The sequence below is a fragment of the Anarhichas minor genome, unplaced genomic scaffold (genome assembly GCF_050575085.1).
Source record: "Anarhichas minor isolate MPS153535 unplaced genomic scaffold, ASM5057508v1 ptg000017l, whole genome shotgun sequence".
NCBI lineage: Eukaryota > Metazoa > Chordata > Actinopteri > Perciformes > Anarhichadidae > Anarhichas > Anarhichas minor.
Window position 1 is genome coordinate 13095591 of NW_027466463.1, and position 19878 is coordinate 13115468.

General features: G+C 41.4%; 1 protein-coding gene across 1 annotated transcript; it reads right to left on the reverse strand.

Annotated features, from left to right (window-relative positions):
* Positions 1-11321: 11321 nt before the first annotated feature.
* On the reverse strand, positions 11322-19185 carry slc35g1 (solute carrier family 35 member G1). Its single transcript, XM_076093734.1, has 5 exons — positions 18703-19185; positions 16448-16628; positions 15097-15231; positions 14667-14863; positions 11322-14186 (listed from the first exon to the last, which is right to left on the reverse strand). The coding sequence occupies exons 1-5, from the start codon at positions 19016-19018 to the stop codon at positions 13774-13776; spliced, it is 1242 nt and encodes a 413-aa protein (XP_075949849.1). The 5' UTR covers positions 19019-19185; the 3' UTR covers positions 11322-13773.
* Positions 19186-19878: the final 693 nt, after the last annotated feature.

Here is a 19878-nt window from a genome sequence, read left to right on the forward strand (position 1 = left end):
GCATGGAAAACATGCAACACTACTAAAAGTAGGTTGCTAATTCTTTTACCAGATCCTGACTTCCCATTGAAAATGTAAAAATTTAAATTAATATCACCCATCACAATTTACACAACAGCACCGCAAAGTAAGGCTCGTGGAACTGCTTCTACCTTTAATAACCCGATGATCTGTCTTACATGGCAATAAAAAATAATTCATTGTCCCTTCCTGGTATTAATAATGTTTTTTCTTATTTAAGGAAATACAATTAATATCACAACATAACCCAAACATAAAAAAAAAAAAACATAAAGTATACTAGCCCAAATAATTTGGCTAACTACAATCTTCAAGGTTAGTATTGGATTTCAACTGCACAATATAAGCCGACCTCTGACTGAAACTGAAGCTGTGGGAGCAGCTTGCCTGGAGCTACACTGCTGATGAAAAGGAGACACCTAAGTGTTCTCACAACACCTCAGACAAAACAGGGACATTTTAACCTCCATTGTTGAACGATTGAGGGACAAATCTACACTTTGGCTGAGCTAAACAACATCAAGGAGGTTTTCAGAAGGCTTTATCAGCAAGTTATTAGCAATCATGTCATTTTTTTGAGCACTCTGATCTTCATTAGCGTAAGTGCCCACCCCTACCCATGACACGAAGAATCTCACCTGCATGTGTCACAGTCAAACAGGACCAACCAGATATAGCAAAAGTTGGCAAAGAATATGTTTAGCCACTACACGTGTTGTCATTCCTGCCAGATATGAAACACTAACCTTTTGGCTTCAAATCATAATTTCTTTCAACCACTGTTCTCTTATATTTTAAATAAGAATATATATATAACGAATACAATAATAATACATATTTGTGTGTAAATGCATATTCTCCCAATTGCCTGGAAGTAGTTATAAAAGAGAGATTAGAAACCGTGGCACAGATGAGTCAGCACTACAACAAATGGGGAGGAGAAACGGGAAACCAAAGCAGCTAAACTAAATGTGCCGACAAGATGCAATTAAAAAAAAAACATGGGAAACAACTGTGTTCTACTTGGGGAACCATCTGCGCTCAACATCCACTGCTTCAGGTCATGTTGTGGCTGCACAGATGTTGGGTGTCACATTAAGGCTGATGTCACTTGAGGACACACGCCGACACACTCCACATGTTGAGGCGTGAACCTGTCCAATTACGGGTCAGGAGGGCGAGACGAGCGTAACAATTTTACAACTCCAGGCAAGACGTTGCATACTGTAGCTTTAAATCCTGAAGCCATGTGCCGAGGGGCATGATAGACAGCTGTGCTTGCCATCAAAAATAATTCAGCAACACTCTGAAATTAGCAACAGGAAAAGCATTTCCACACTGTGGTTACTTGAAATAGAAGCATGTGGACTTAACGTAAGGTTGAGTTTGATTTTAGATGTGTTACAGCTGTTTACTTAGTCTGTATGATCCTAACTGTATCTCATTTATATATATATTACAGATATGACAAATTAGATGGCAAAAAGAAAGACAACAAAGGCACCCCCACCATAAGAAACGTGCTGTGTGATTATTTCAAAAGGTGAAATTGACAAACACACACCAGAGAGTAATTAAAAAGAATGATTCCATCCCTGCAGTTAGTTCAAAACAACCGCGCACACATGCTCAACACAGATCAAAGTATTGTTATCAGCTGAACTTTGACCCTGGCCGGGAAAGCAAATGGCTCTCTCAGGCTAAATCTCAGCCTTGGGCCAAAATTGCAGACACCCAACACGCGCACACACACACACACACACACACACACACACACACACACACACACACACACACACACACACACACACACACACACACACACACACACACACACACACACACACACACACACACACACACACACACACACACACACACACACACACACACACACACACACACACACACACACACACAGGAAACCAGGTCACACAGAGTGACAAGTGCACTGACCAAGAAAACCCTTGATTACTTCTACTTCACATGTATTGTATACAGTACTGTCCAGCACATGGCACTCATGATACCAGGCTTCTTTTCCTACATATATATATATACACATATATATATATATGTTATTAATAGCTATAATTTGCAAATTGGCAATACTTACATGAATGTAGGCAATAAGCCTTGTAAAAAGTCTTCTTTAAATCTAATGCTCCAGGTTTTCCAGGTGAATTCCTGCTCACTGTCCTGTTGTCAACTGAGTGAGACAGAGCGGGAGAGTGAAAGAGAGAGAGAGAGAGTGAAAGAGAGAGTGAGAGAGAGAGATTGGGAGAGAGAGAGAGAGAGAGAGAGAGAGAGAGCGAGAGAGAGACAGGGGGAGAGCGAGAGAGAGCGAGAGCGAGAGCGAGACAGGGAGAGAGAGACAGGGGGAGAGAGAGACAGGGGGAGAGAGAAAGAGAGAGAGAGACAGGGGAGAGAGAGAGAGGGAGAGAGGGAGAGAGAGAGAGGTTGAGAGAGGGAGAGAGACAAAGACGGTCACTGACATGAGGGATGGGCCTTCCAGTCAGTCTGAAGTTCAGCAGCCAATCAGAATGTGATGTTGATGTTTGTGGACAGAAATGTTTCACCTTGACAGGCATCTGACCGACAGTGACAGTGCAAAACAAAAGGACTGCAGTGAGACACACAGCTATTTTATATCGAGAAATATTTGTGAATGGTCTCTCCACTAAATGAGATACTATATATATCTATGATGGTATAAATACACCATTATTCCTCAGTATTATAGCAATAGTTTAACATTTTAGGAAATGCACTTACTGGTTTTCTTGGTGGGAGTAAAAGCCTTTACACGCCGCCTTCTTTCGTGCAATCACTTCGCACATCAATATATATTTCAAACTGTTTTGTCATCGTTCTTCCACCAAGAAAGATTAATATGTATGTGTTGCCCATGAAGCAATGGATACTTAAACTATAGCACACGGGCTCTTGGTTGCTTATGTAGACTAACCCAGAAAGGCTGGATTATCTCAACTTTCTTTATTTCTTTAGAAAATGGCAACATTTTGAGCACGGGCTTGTATATTGCTTTAAAGACTTTGCGTACTTCAATAGAAGCCAATGAAAGCTGTGCTCTCGGCTGCACCACTGGAGAAGCACTGATGGAATGAGGACAGACAGCTGTCGGCTCATCGTGCTTTAAGAAGAGAACTGCTCGGTGTACTACCAACATATTCCGAGCTGCAATAAAGTGTAACACATGTTGATGAAAGGGAAAGAGGATGATCTCAGCACCTCTGACAGCACTGAAGAAAAAAAAGATATATAGTAATCAGAATCAGATGGTTAACAACCAAATATTATTGTTTTGTATTTGCGGGTGTGTGTCAGTTGTTCCCTCATTTATCTCAAACGGGTATTTCCAAACTGCCAGACATGAATTAGAAAATGATGTCAGTATAAATGTTTTGGAGATTAAACCGTGCAATACTCATTTTACATGCATGTTACAGGAGTTCAATGTGGTGCAGCGTCACATCAGTGATCTCTCAAGTTTTACTGGTGAGGTTTTCGGTACATGTTAAGGGCATCTTACAGGCATGAAGTCAAATGATCAATGACTGTCACGTTATTAAAAATGATAACAAATGTGTTTTATAACCTTTGCTCTGTGGTGAAAGGCCGGTGCACTGACACTATTCCTGGCTTCACAAGCAGGAAAATATAACAACAATAAACTAAAATGAGACAAAATAAATGTCCATGTCGCTGTATTTTGATAAATGGAAGTATACAAGTTCCCCGCAGTTTGTTTTGGTGTTGAGACATCCAAACACTTACTGAAAGGATGAATTTTAACTCAAATTGTGTTTATAATAACCTTTTGTCTCCTGAGTAGTCAATCAAAATGAGTAACAATTTGTTTTAATGAGTCCGTGTCTCAGGACCCCTCAACAGGAGGCCTTCATGCTCACATAAAAGCCTTTTTTCTAATGTTCATTCATGGGGGATTATTACGCAACTCATCCAAATAATGACTCATGGCCTGGTATTTGATTCGGTCCAACTTCACACGGTAAAGCCGAGGTGGAAAGCAGCACCATGAATTACTGGCAGTAACTTTTACGTTTCATATTTAATAATATTTCGACGCTTACTTTGATGCTACACAGTCGGTGAATAAGGGAAGTAAGAGAGAGAGTAAATGATCTAAAAGTGTAAAGTGAGAGCTGTATTTCAAACTGAAATGCCTCTTATCCTCCTAAGCCTCCAAAATACTCCAGTAAATACTTCACGCTAGGATTCAGCATTGGATCTTTAGCATTCCGCCAGCATAATAAGCAGGTCAGGGAGAGAAGGAATCCCCTTTTCTGTTGTGCAGGGGCCACGAAAAAAAAAAAAAAAAAAAAAAAAAGACATGCCATGTGAGTACAATAGAGTGACGCTCCAACTGGTGTCACCCAAGTGCAAAGAAACAGTTGCGCAGTAAAAACACAGATTATCTTTTCAGTCACGAACGCTTTGAGATGCCAAAAAGGAGACTATTAACTGTCAAGAAAGCGCCAAAAATGACCTCATTTAAATTCCATTTATAATCTAAGTAAGAAGTGAGAAGTGAGTAAAGTAACGAGAAGAAGGGGAGAAAAGGGAAAAGATAAAATCACATGTTGGAGAATGTAATGCAACACTTTGCATTGCTATCAGTCCTAATCTTCCCAAAACCACCGGATTGGCTATTAGAAAAAAATCCAGTATATACCCCTAAAATATTATTGACAAGTATTCCCTGGAATATTATGAAACTACTCAATGAAACGTTACAATAAAGCCACAGTGAGTGGCAACATAACATAACAAGCCACAATGCACAGTGGTGGCTTATTAAGAGCACTGAATATGCTCAAGAACATTAAACTAGGCTGCATAAAGTAAGGATTCTCAGTGTTGGAAACCACACACTCTTCATGCAAAGGGACCCCCCCCCCCCCCTTACTTTAGCACAGGGGGTCAGAGAAGAAAAGACGCATCATATGACTACAATAGAATCACATTCCTTAAACTGGCCGCAGTTGAAAAGAAACTGACAAACGTTACCGTGCAGTGCGACGACCCAGATAGAAAGAGAGAGAGATCAGTGCAGCTGGGAAGAAAGGAAAAAATGGTGTGCTTTCGAATATGAGGGGGAAATCCTCTATTTCATGTGAATCTTTCGAATAGCAACACACTGTAGGAAAGTTGTATCTTAATTTGAATGTTTGTGTTGTGGGTAGCAGGGTTTTGATCTGGCTTTTCTGATAATTATACATTTTTACAACGGGTACATCTGAATCCTGACCTAATTGAAGCAATTTCAAGTACTCGAAACAGCCCCAAACCCAGTGGATCGAACCCAGCCAGCTTTGGGCAGAGAACCACAGCTCAAGTGGGTGACAACTGATGGAAAACTGCTCTCCATCCTCTGGTCTGTTTATTCCAGCAAAGAAAACTGAATCGAATCTTTACTTTATCCAAAAACAGATAAACAGGATGGCATCCCCTTACTAGAAGAATATGCATTACCCTACATTTGTGAGTATTACTACATTTTTGAGTCACATGCCAGTTTCTGGTGGGTCCCCCCACATAACAACAGTGCTGGTTATGTTTCTATTAGTCACATATTGGGTTTCTTAATCCCCTTTCACACATGCACTGCAACCCTGAACTTATCTCGACATTATCCCGAGGAGCGGGATGAGAACGCGAATGTCCAGATCAGTTAGACGGGACATTTAACAGACTTTACCCTGCCGACTCACTACTACAAAGTCAGAGCGATGTCCGATTGAGCAAATATGTGAATAGAGCGCTCATTGTCCGGAGAATTCACAGTGAGTGATCGGATGATATATTTCCTAGTGACTGGCGTGAAACTGGAAGAATACAAACATCCGAGGGTGAGGAAAGGGGGTAATTTCCGCAAAGACTGCAACGAAAATGTCTAACTGGACAGACGTCGTGATTCGGAGCCTCTGTCGGTAAGAGCCAACGCCGAAATTGTCAAAATCAAGCAACGGCAAGAGGCTCTGTTGTTTATGACCAAATTGCGAACCGGCGAGGTGACCGTGGTGTTCTTGCGTCATGTCCCGCCTATCGAATTGCCAGATTCTTGCAAGTACACAGCTCTACCTCCCAGGCGCCACCCCTTGTCCAAAGCAAACAACATATTTCCATCAGGTGAGAACGGCCCAGAAACACAAACTCCTCTTGTGTGCTACATGTGTGAAAAGGGAAACTCGGGACAATATCCGGACCTGATTCTCCAGACAATGTCCGTAGTTCATATGCGAACTTGGCTTTCGATTAATAAAGGAAAGATAGTTGATTAAGACAATACTGATGGCACAGGAGTCAAACAGACAGAAAAGGAAACGACAATAAAGTAAAAAGGATGGAACATCAACCTGCAATCCGCTGCAGGTATACCTTTGATTTCCAACACGGTGTCCCTCTCAGTAACGCAGTGAGAGGCTGCTTATAGTGCTGCAAACAGAACAGACCTTTCATGCGAGGGACCTGGAGAACATATGGCTTCGATTAGAGGGCAGGGCAGAGAGAGAGAGAGAGAGAGAGAGACGCCAGCGGAAAGTGCACAGAAACAGAGAGAGAGGGGAGGGGGGGGGGGGGGGGTTCTATGTGTGCGAGAGTATCTGTTTATACGCGTTTTAGTGTAACAACAGACGGAGAGGGCTGACTCGAGAAAGGGTGACTGTATCTTCTCGGCGGATGAGTGTGTGAATGGTAGTGTGCGTGTGTGTGTGTGTGTGTGTGTGTGCATGCGCTCGCTAACAAAGAGGGTAAAGAGATGACTCAAAAGGGGGGAGACTGCTGAACTGAAGAATAAAACGAGTGGCAGGGTTTGCAAATGTGTGTGTATGTGACGGTTAACCACAGAAAGCGTGTTGAGGCATAACAAAAGTGAATCAGGTCCATATCACACTGGTGCAGAGCCTTCTCTGACACCTTTGGCTATGAGTTGAAGTTTTTTCATCCTATTCGTTCAAATCTAATGGAACTGGTCCGTCACGTCTGCTCTGCGCAATCAGCCATTTCTTATTTCAAGATTTCAAGACATTTTAAACATTATGCAAGCATATGGCACTCGCAGACCGTAAGCCGTAGCCGAACCACAATCCAGATGTCAGTGAAGTTGTCATTCTCTTCAGCCACTTAGTTAATCAATCCCCAGTTGTTCCCCGGACAAGACCAAGTCAAAGTAAGTTCACATCAGAGGCTAGTTCAAGGGAAGGGAAACACTGAGGCTCCAAGACTCTGCTGCATGTCATCTTGGCTTAAATATCTAATTACATACAGTAATTGCTTTGTTGGGTGTTTTTTCCCCTTTGCCTAAAATCCAGCCTTGAGCTCCATTAATGCTGTTGGCAAATAGAGATGCAGCAGTTGCGATTTTCTTGTTGCACACAGGGACGGGCATAAAAACGTTTTCCTGCCACCGGTTTTCACGCTATTCTGCAGCTCGACAGTTGGTGGAGGTAAAAAGCAACTAAGCACAGCAAAGCATTACAAAAATCTCCATAGGGGCTCCTTTAATTTCTCTTCCAACACTAGAAAAAGGGTGATGTCATCAAGACAAAGTCTGGGGCTGCTCCACAGCTGAACAAATGGGAAGCACCTACTGTTTGTGGAAGTGAGGATGCACTAACAGAGCGTTCAACGAGTCCAACCAGTCTCCCATCCCCGTCTGCTGCAGATGTCTTTATTTCACCACACTTCCTCTCAAACTGCTGGGCAGAAATCAAAGTCTTAACATTAAAAAAAAATGATCCAGTCTGCAAAAAATAAAAAATACTGTGGATTTTGTCAACCACAGTATTCTGATAATATATTCTAAAGGAACGTGGAACCTTGTAAGTTGCATCTTTGTGTGTTGCCTCTGAACCAGAGACACAAAGCAACATTCCTGCTCTTCTGTTTATGAGAGCTGTATTTTCCCTTTCATTTGCAACATTAAGTTAGAGCAACTTTCGCGGCAACATCACTCACAAAGGAGTTAAAGGTCACATTGCTCTAGGGGGACTCTTCCTAAGTAAACAATAACCTGACCTGTCAAACTAAAATACTACCATGCGCCAGCGCGCAAACAACGTTTAAAGTGAATGACAGTGAACGCAGCTTAGGTTACAAAACAATCACGCTAAACGTATACGCAATGACAATAAACACAAACAAACTTTGTCAGCGCTAAACCCAGGTGAAGGCATGAACACTACTATTAGTTTGATATTTAGTGACTTTGGGGTTCTTTTACATACGTTTGGGAACCACTGACGCTGTGAGCAACTTCACAAACGCACCACACTCGCGACCACAAAACGCTCGTGCAACGCAACCCATGAAAAAGGTGTATTGACGTGAAGGTGCCGTGGCACACACTTACCCACCAACGTTGTCAGGTCGCGTGCGCACCCGTCTAAACTTTGCACACTGACTAGTTCAACACGTGTCCCGGTAACTTCTTCGTAGACTGGCTCGCTTCTTCAACAGCTCCCGCGGAGAGACAGTTGATGCAGAAACTCGTGCTGCGGTGGGAACCCGCTCTCTCACTCTGTTCTGATGCATTCAGGAACTCCTCGGAATACTGTACAGCAAATTCTGAACCAGGACTCTTTTTTTTGAAAATAGGGCAATTAGCATTTAGACCACAAAACCAAGCTGTAAATTTACAGTAGTTTGTGTGTGATGTCATAACATAGTAAAACAATGATTTTGACCTTGCATGTTTGAAGCCAATAACCACGAGATGGTAGTTTGTATTTTAAGACCATAATCATTTTAATATGTATTGCGTTCACGTGGTGCATCCCACAAAGACCACATAGTATCATTCAGCATAGGAGCATTGGTTGGTTCCTGAGCATATAGCTTCTGCAAATAATTTGTAGTGTGAACTGCACTGGATGGGAACTTGGAGGCAACAAGGTAGGTGCACAGAGGGTATGACATATGTCACTTACTGGCATACTATTGGTATGGAAGTTACAGCCACTGCAGTGATATATGCATTTAACTGTGCTCTTGTCATGAGTGTTTTATAAAATGTTAAGCGTAATGGTAAAACATCCAACGGTACTTGAATGCAGCATCTTCTTCTCTCCCCAGTAGCCCACAAAGCTGTGGACAGGCGGACAATAACTGCGGCTGTGGGTTACTTTGTGGTCCTGCGTGTGTGTGCGTGTGTGTGTGTGTGTGTGTGTGTGTGTGTGTGTGTGTGTGTGTCTATGCGTATGTGTCACCATATTGGAATGTCTGGCAAGAATTGCGCACCATATAGCCAGTCACAGACTTCATGCGGCGTGTCTCCTACACCGTTTCCCACACTATTTGTCCCCCCCCTCTTTTGAATATATAGTTTTGTAACAACTCACCACACACTCGACTATTGAATATTGTCTACAAAATACCTGCTTCCAGTGCATGCAAGCTATAGCCCGCCACATGATACTCACCTTATGCCATCCTCAATCAGTTACCGTGCTTGCCCATCATCTGCCAATCTGGAGCCAGATGTGCCTGACCTCAGCCAAATCAGCCACATTTATATCTGGGACAGGTTCATTCGGACGATGAATAATATTCGCAATACGTCTGGTAATAATTTGTTCACTGTGATCGGCAAAGACAGGTTTCGCACGCCGCAAATCAATGTGGTGTCCCTGCTCTACTTATAGATTGATTTTATTATAAGTGAATATAAATTAGGCTGCAATTTAACCTGTGGACTCCGTTCCCGCGGGACGGCGAAAGCACGTGCTTACGAGAGATGCCCTTCACAGCCTATAACTGCAATTTATTTCAACTTGGAAAAAGAGGCATTATTTTCCAATTCCCTCCCGCTCAACTGATGGGAAGTCTTATGCCATCCGTCAGGAATGTGCAACCCTTTCATTCCTGCAACTCTCCTCCACCCAGGAGCGCGCAAACCTTTGGGAATCCCCAGCTCCCTGATAAAAAGGGGGCGGAGGTTGTTTTTTTTTTTTTTCAATGTCCCAGCATATCTTTATTACAACCACGCCAACTTTATCCATCGCTTTGTAATCAAAAGTAAAAACAGAAAGTAACCTAGATAAATAATATACTGTAGATATAGTGATAACACAGAATCATGTTATCTACACACACCTTTGACGGTCAAAGGTGTGTGTAGATAACATGATTCTTTGACCTTATCTGATACTATCAGTACAAACGTGTTCTTCCAAAGCACGCCGGTTTACAGCAAACTGCACAATTAACTAACTACCGTCTACGTTGTTGTTGCTGTTGTTTTATAAAACATATAAATATGTATGGCTGAAAACAACTTAAATGACTCTGGCAAAAGAACAAACATGTTTTTTTAGTTCAGTTTATGACTGAAACACCACAACTATTAGAGTTGCCTTTATCACTGATGATGGAAAGTTGCGTTCAAGAGCAAATCCTTGTTTTGTGGATCCTGCCCTCTGCTGTCAGTGAAGGTTCACTACATGTGCAGGAAGCTGCTATTATACCACTGCTACTTCTGCTGAAATAATAATAATACTACTGATGATAATAGTATTGATCAAAGCAGACGCACCATCGCCACTGCGACTACTTATACTACATCAAATCAACAACATAGGCCCATGGAAAACTAAGTAGCTCTAAAGCTGTAGGGGTAAAATAAAGAACCTTTTCATTTTTATACGAGACATCTTTAGCATCAAGTTACTCCTAATTCTCCCCAACAACAATGAGCTACTCTGTTCTACTTCAGATTCTTCACACTCCGCTGAGCTCGGTGCTCAGCAGAAGAATTACCCTGCAGCCGTGCCTAGATCCAGCATAAGGTTTATGCCACCATCTGCATGCAGTTAGCCCTCTATGGACGGTACGAGCCTTTGTTAATAAGCAAGATATGGGTTATGATGCAACACAGCCATTCTGCATGAATTCACAGTGCCAACTGGGTATAAACAAAGGGGGAAATAAACAATGGTGTGTTGCTCAAAGAGACAAATAACCTGCATGCACGCGCACGCACAATGGCTGCAATCCACTCAGCCAGGTACTACTCTGATCTGAGCACTCCTGTCAACAGCTACCTGACTCAGTAGTTTGTACCATTGTACACCATGGTGACACTATAGGCCTCGGGACAATGATGCAAGTACAGGCAATGCCTCTACACGGGTTGGGTGTGTTCCACAAGCTCCAGGCATGTTAGAAAGACATAATAAAGCATGAATTCTCAAGTGCTTATGAAAAAGAAACCTGTCTGCACAAGTTTGACGGCAGAAAAGTAACACTCAACTCAAGACCACAGACATGCCTTTTAATATTCATATTTATTATCAAATCATAGTATACTAAATATAATCAATCACTATGCAGAAATATACACATCTTACAGAATATGTTGATGTAGTACATTACAGAAATAGTAAAATAAATTCTATTAAAGCATAGTTTAAAAACCCCAAAACAGCTTATTTTTTGTAAGGCTTACAGGTCCTGAAATATTTTTTTTGTTAACCATTTGATAGAAATACAACAGATTGTGCGTAGGCTACTAGCATTCAAGTCAATGAAATGAATATGCTGAGGTAAAACTCAACATCAAAGCAAATCAAGAAAGAAGAACGTAAAAGTCTCAACATCTTAAGTGAACATAACAGTCTACAGCACTACCAACAATGACTTCTTTCTTTTTAAATGTCACAGTGCCTTTACATTTCCTTCCTCCACACTAAAGTAGAATACTGCGAACATGTGTGATTTTATCAATTGCCCACTTTGAATGATGTCACTGCTCATCACATGACAGATTAATCATATCTCGTGTTGTACAATGAATCACATAACTACATTCAACTCTTTAAAACAAATAGGTGGGACCCGAATTTAACTAACTGATATACATTTGTATTCATAAGTATTGGTAATAAAATATAATATCAGTTGTAATCATAATAACCACAACAAATAAGTGCTCATAGGACGCTCTCCAGCAGAGAGACGTCCGTTGTTAATCTAAATATCCTTCTTGGAATCCTTGTTTTGAGAGACTAGAAACAACAAGATGTGAAAGGACGAAACCGCAGGATATTAAATAGCAGGCCAGCAGCACTATTGCCTTCCTTTTCTGGCTGTATTTCAGCCAATTAAACATTCCCACAACAGCGGACCGCCTGTTGTACTGCGAACTCCTTGCTAAATGCTAAAAAAACACAGGCTGCAGTGCTAGAAACCCACATCCCTTGAAATAAAAAAGGTATTTCTCTTTTTTTTCTGCAAATAACAACAAACTGATCACCTTTGATTCTCAATCCAGCTGAGGACAGTCATACACAAGGAGACATTTTAGTAACAAAGGACAAAACACAACAGTGTAGTTTATATAGTTTCGTCTCTCATTTTTCCTCTCTAGGAAGAGGAGGTTATCGTCGAGCAATCCTCGTTGGATGCTCACTTCATTTGTTGAATTATAGTGGCAGCTTACCCTCTAGCAGCGACAAAGTGCAAACAACAAGCCTCTTTGAGCCTCGTGGAAAACATATTTTTAGAATGCGGAGAACATTAATGAGACGACAGATAAGACATTAAGTGCCAGCCAACATGTGAAGAGTTCACTCCTCCTGAGATAATGAAGGAATCAGTGTGGGGATAACATTCATGCCTCAGGTGCCTCATTAAAAACTCTGTTAAGACTTGATCTTAAAAATCATGAGTTATTGAGTTGACTTTTTTTCAGAAGCATCCTACTTCATATTCATAACTATGCACAATCACACCTGAGAGCTGCCAGAACAAGTTGCTGGTAACTGAGCAGCTCCACTGAGGGAAGCTGGAGGTTAAAGGTCCTCCTGCTTATTAAGGCACTTCAAAGATGAGATAATAATGGATATTAGCTTATTATCTTGTTGTATAATAGAGGAGACGGGGGTGACAGAAGGAAAACTACATTTGTCATGGATTGGGGTGGATTTAGGTGCGATTCATATTTGGGCATTATTATATCATTATAAGCAGTTAGACGAGAGATCCCTGAGTGAATCATACAGCTGTTTTCAAGTAAAAGGTTGTTTTTTCTGAGTGATTTTGGGGATTTTATTTTCATCTTTTCTTGTTGTTGTTGTCTTTCTAATAAACATGTTTTGTTTGTTTGTAAAGTGCTAATACTGCTTTTTTTGGTCTGCTTTACATTTGCTTTTCTTAATAACAGAGTGATCCTAGTTGTATTGTCAGCATCATTAGTATTTTTTGCAGTCCATAGTGCCTAGTGCGTACCACAATAAAATAAAATATGTAGTATTCTTTTTTTTTTTTTTTTTTCCAGTATACCATTATTGCCAAGTAATGTAACACAGTAGGGGTGATCCCAATGCAGTAAACCTCTCTCTTTGGCTATTTTAAAGCAGACGTGAAATGGGACTGAGGATATCCTTCGTAAAACTGCCTCATTGTGGTGAAATTCCACCTTCAGTCCCATTTATGTTGTATACGTGTTATTGAGGAGAAAACAGGAAATCTGTGTTGAATAAGCGGTTCGTTAGCTGCTCAGGCTCCAGGGAGCGTGATATAGTTTGCGGGCAGCAACAGTTTTTCCTCCCTAGAACTCCTAACTGACCCCGCTAGATTATCCTCCTATATTTGTATTTTCAAACCTCCTCACAGGTTTCCATGTAGGTAACAACTAAAATACAGAATAACATATAATAATGAAAAAAGTATCAATATTAATACCAAATCATCCTTTGTTGCTTCTCATTCTCAGCTCTTGCGAGAGTTGCTGTACCACTTCTGAAATGCTACTCCACTAGTGCTCAGCACTACGCACAGCGCCCCTCCCAGGCTCCACATGGTCGGTGCGCGGTTGAAGAAAATAAATTGGAAAATGAACGCCAGCACCACATCGATGGTCCTCATCAGGGCCACGGGTCCGGCCTTCTCAATCTGCAGGGCCTTTGTGAGGAAGGTCTGGCCGGCGATGCCCAGGACAGCAATCAGCATCAGCAGCCAGCGATCGCGGCCACAGTACGGGATCTTCCACTCCCCAAGGATGGATAAAGTGATGACGCACTCGATGAAACCGATGACAGCGTAGTACCAGACAGAGAGGTAGTAATGGACGCTCTTCCCCATCTTGCGAAGGACAACAAATGTACAAGCAGCCCCAATAGCTCCTGTGATTAGATCAAAAAAAGAAGAGACTGAATGAGAACAGCGCACACAAGAATAATGAAAACCAATAAATAAAAGACATATAAGACTTAAAGGACAAATGTAATATATGTTCTAATCTACTGCTTTATGGCTTCATACATATTAAAGAAGTCCTTGTCGAAATATTTGAGTACAACTAAAACTAGGTTTCCTGGCAGAGTGTCAACTTTTGGTGCTTTCTAAACGTGAAAGAACCTTAAACGACACTCTTTCACATAGAGAGGAGCTTTTTGAGCACCATGACTGGATGGAGACCCTCCAATAGTGATGTCATGATTAACTGAGAAAGACTGTCTTTCCCAGGTAACCCTGGTGTGCCAGGAGATGTTACTCTATTGCATTGAACTCCCCGAGATGCCATGGTAATCCTGACTTTGTTAAGTGGTTAAAATAAACACTCTGACATTTCCTACAGAAGCTGTGTTTATCAATCGTATCACCTGCAAAGGCAGCGATAGTCCCCTTGATGTGGTTGCCGTAGTTGCCCTCAATGCCACGCCGATGCTCGCCAAAGAGGAATGGTGGTCGGGCGATGAGGAGGACTCCACTGATGGTGAAGACAGTGAAGACACAGTCCCAGATTGTGCACCTCTCCTTCAGGAAGATCCAGGCCAGGAGGGCAGTAAAGACCGGATTACTGAAACAGCATTAGTAAGAGAGAGGGATAAAGGTGAGAGCATGGGGGGGGGGAAAAAAGTAATAAATGTGGAGATGCAGTTTATAAACAGGCAAGTTGAGAGATGAGGTATCCCAGATCTTTAATCTTAAATGAATTACTGACAGATATTTGAGAGAGCGAGATAATTAAATTGGAATAAGCTATTTCTATTCGTATAATCTCCACCAATCCACAATCAATTAAGTTCCTACCTGAACATGATGACTGTGGCGTCCGCGAGCGGCATCTGCTGAACAGCATAGTAGAGCAGGATCATGGCATTGGAACCAATGAAACCCCGAAGCACCAGATAAATGCGTTTGTCTCTGGGACCAAGGAAGCCTGTCCTGGAGGATCAGAGATATGAGGATGATGGATGGATGAATGACTGGGTGGCTGGATGATTCGACTGACTGACAGAGGAAGTGATCAACTGAATTTTTAGACAGGGACGGACGGAGACAAATTGAGCCGAGAGAAGACGAATGACTTGATGGGTGGGTAAGTAATGTGGAGATGACAGTGATCGATGCACAGATGAACAGATGGGCCTGAAAGGAGAGGAGGAAAGTTGATCATGAAAAATGTAAAGACAAAGAAGAACGTAGAGGACGGATGGATGGATGGATGGATAGGTAAATGAATGAATCGAAATACTGGCGGCAGTCTTTGGGAATTACGTTTATTTCAAAGGTGAACTGGTTTTCCGTTCATCCGTGCAACAATGAAACAAGAGACAAGCTAGTGGAATAAATGGATAGAAAGCACAATTAATAATAGTCAGACGCGATATTTCCTTTCCCTTTATGTGCCATCTCTTGGTGGTTCACTTCTTTGGATTACTTGTGTTTTATATTCTTTGCTTGGCGGAGGGCCCGTTATTGTACACATCGTGACATGATAGTTGGGCATGGCTTGTGATAAACATTATGGATATTTAGATAGATATTTACTCTGCTGAGCTTCTGCCTCTGGTCAAAGAAACCTTGAGGTAATAATGGACAGCATATCTAAAACACGCACGTGTCTCTATTACAAGTGGTTTATTTAATGGATTTCATTTCTTTGCACTTAAGAACTGATAATCGGATAAACAGTGTTAGGTGAAAATGATACAATATGATATTATTGATACAGAAAGTTTGATAATGTATAACATTTATACAAAGCATATAACTTCATGTGGGAAGGCTTTAATAAAAACCATCCCAACACTTCTCTGCATAGGTTTCCATCAGCAGGGCTGAGGGGAATATGATATTAATAATTCATGTCTCTCACAGCTTTTTGACAACTTAAACTTGTTTGAGCAATGATTGTTGGTTAAGTCATGATACTTACCGATGAGGTGGGCGGCAAGGCATGAAAACAAACGGCAGGGATGTGTACTACCTCACTGCTGAGCTTATGCACTTACACTAATCACAATATATACATTGTTGGATTAAAATAAAGACCGTTACGGAGTAAATGCATGTGTAAATCTGAAACTCTAAAATCGTATTGAAGTGTTACTGTCCAAGTGTGGCAATCTAAATGTTTGAGTGTCTCCATCATGCTTACTTGTGGTAGATGAGTAGCGGCAAAGTAAAGAGCATCTGGAAGAAGCAGCGTATGGCGCTGATCTCTATGGCGTGGACTCCCTGGATGGATTTCACCAAGAGCGCAATGATGGAGAAGAAAACTGTGGACAGCAAAGCGTAGAACAAACCCAGACCTGGACATGTCTTTGGTTTCTCGGAGTCTGAGAAAGAGATGGGGAAAAAAAGAAAGGAAGAGAGAGTCAAAGAACAGGGAGTTACGGCTGGGAAGCAGGTAGGTTTAAGGGGGGAAATGACTATTTCACATTCCATCTTAAAAATATTGCTTATTTTTTAGACCCGTCACAATAATTACTCTCTCCACTCATTGTATATTATACAGACGTGATCTCAATCATTGTTGCTAAACTTGATATTGCCCGTTGTGTTTACATGTGTGTTTGTTTACATAAGAATGATAATTTTTAGCAACATGACGCCAGAATAAACATCAGGGTTTCCCCTACCGTTGTAACACTTTGGGCATTGCGCAGACTTAAAATATGTCTATCAACAGAGTCCACCAGTCCGTTTCTATTTACTGAGCATAGTTATTGGTTGTGTAGTTTTATTATATTTATGTTTTATATGTTTTAACATTTAAATATGTTTCTTCGCATTCCAAATTCCAATTTGGAATTTCCAAGTTCATTTTTTTTTTTAACAGGTGGACTTTTATTCTTATGCTATCATATGACCATTATATGAGAGGCATAAATCGTTTTTTTTAAATGACAATAATATTGTTTATCGCTATTATTTCTGGGAAAAATACATCGTCCAACTTAATCAGTTATGGTGACAGGCCTACTCATTTTGTGGTGCTTATGTTGATACAGTAATAGGCAAGGCAAGTTTATTTGTATCGCACATTTCAACATAGCAAGTTGAAAGTATGTTATTGAGCTCCATGTGGCCTGAGTACAACATTCAGTGGAAAAAAACCCTCCAACAAAGGGTCTGCAGAAGATAGCGGTGTAGTGTTTGCATACCCTGCCTGCAGAATAATAAACTGATATGCTGGTGGAGATTACATTCTGACCGCGGGTCGCTCAAACATCTTTCTTTCTATGTGTCCACAATGAGTGTCCTACTCTCCATTTCATCTATCATATACAGGATCACTTTTCTTAACCTTGCACCAAGCCAAAGACATCTCATTTGTTTATTCTTAGTGCCACTATAGTGCCTAGTCGACACAGATAGGATTGTTATTACAGTGTTACATTACTGTATTAGTATTACACTCGTTTTTTTACTTCTTGGAATCATTGACTTGGACAATATCGTTTCGGAAAACATTATATGATCATATCATCACTGTATTATTTCACTGAAAGTCTGTAAGCAATAATTCATGTCTATCTACACATGTATTGTCTAATAGGCTACTATACTGTCAGCCTTTCTTCAGCTCTGTGACGTGCCTCATGTTTCATAAAGGCATGTCCAGGGGCCTTGAGTGCATTTCCCACTTCCTTGTAAACTTTCAAACAAAGCCAAATCACCTATCTTCCTCGTACAAAGTTGCGCAGATGGGAATATCCTTCTACACTTAATTTTTTTGTGAGCAAAAGATATTCAGATCACCATTGTAGCCTTCGGTGATGGAAATCTTTTGATTTATCCTTTAAAAAAGGTCTGCGATATGCTTAAAGCCACAGGTATGGTGACACAGTAAAAGTGCACAGTCATCTTTCCTCTTTCAGGATGAGGCAAATGTTGAACTGGTTTTCAGCAGTTTATCTTTATCTGCATCATATTATAGTCATTATTAATTAAGCATACAATGTGTATCAAGAAATATGGACCACCTTATTTTTTTTACCATAAATAGATTCCCATTAATTAAAAATGATTTTTTTTATGCATGGCTCACATCATTAGGGCACACTTCTACTGTGACATAAAACGTATTATGAAATTACATAATTTGTGCCGCCCTTAAAGGAAAAGAAAGGGTCTTTGTGCTTTCTTTCAGCTACAGCCCTGCTAATAGGCTAATAGCCTCCACGTGATGTCATCATCACTGATAATACTGATACGTCACGTTGCACGGTTGTATAACGTCTAATAATTTATAACGTGGGGCTTCACAGGAAGCCATTGCTTCCGTGGCTCTATTTCCGACATCTTCTTTCCATCACTGACATGCGACGTGAGGATGGAGACACGTATCTCTTCGGTTTTAGATTGCCTGCTGAGCCGGCTAAGTGCGTGCGCGCGTTTGTTCTCTACCTTCACCCGCGTTTCCGTCTTGGGTAGCGAGCCTGCCTCTGACGCAAAACGCCGGCGGGCAAAGCGTTTTCTTCTCGCTGCCTTCCGGCGAATCCTCGCCCCCTCTCGCCTCCTCAGCATCGTCGCCGTGGTCACGCGACCCACGGCTGCAGTTACTCTGCAAGTGGATCCTCGCAGCCGTCCGCTCGTCATCGCCACTCTCGTCGTCGTCGTCGCTGCTGTTTGTGCCATGGCTGTCAACTCTGTGAAACACGACAGTCACGCCGTCCTCTACGCACGAAGCCCGCTCGTGTGCACAGTGGTTGCGATCGGCCATGGTAAGATGTGACGGCTGAGCGGCAGCATGCCTCGGACAGAGTGCTGTCCGCTTTCTTCGGTGCCCTGGGTGACTGGGAAGGCAAGGTTAATGACTAACCTTGGTGGTGGCAGACTAACTCCCATGCGGTGGTTACTTCACCCACCTGCAGGACAACTAAAACATTACCCAACGTTTACGCCCATAGCGGAGGGACTCAGTGGAGATTTGAACCAACCAAAACTCAGCGTACCCACATTTATGAAAAACATATATATAGGCTGATGTATTCAAGATGTATTAAAGCTGTCTTAGTGTTAGATGATTATGACTTTTTTGTTTTTCCAAAAGCTTCCAAAGATCATAATCATGTATGATTTAGTTGGAGTTGGCTTGGGGCAGATTTACTGTAAAAAAAAAAAAAAATCATTTATACTGGCGAATAAACAACAAAAACATAACTGCGTCTGTGATTTTACATTTTAGTATTTTATTACCACTGTGCTGTACAGAAAATACAATGAGCAAGATGACAGATGAATGGCTATTATCCTCTATCCTTGCCTAACTAGATTAGACTGACACAAGTACGCCTACACTGTCTTGCAGAAGTAGCATGTTACACAGCGTTTCAGGAGGTGACCCATGTCACTAAATTCTATATCTATGAAAAATAAAACACTCGAGTGTGGTCCCCTCTACATACAAAAGCAATATCACATAAAGTATTTTACACCGTACTGTAAAAACGTAAACATTATATTTGGCAAATCAGTGAAGTTGTTAATTGTTACCCAAATTCGGTTCCTTTTGTGTCAGAATAAGAGGACCGTGTGAAAGCACAGGTACCAGGTGCTGCCCAGTGGTTGGCTTTTTAGTCA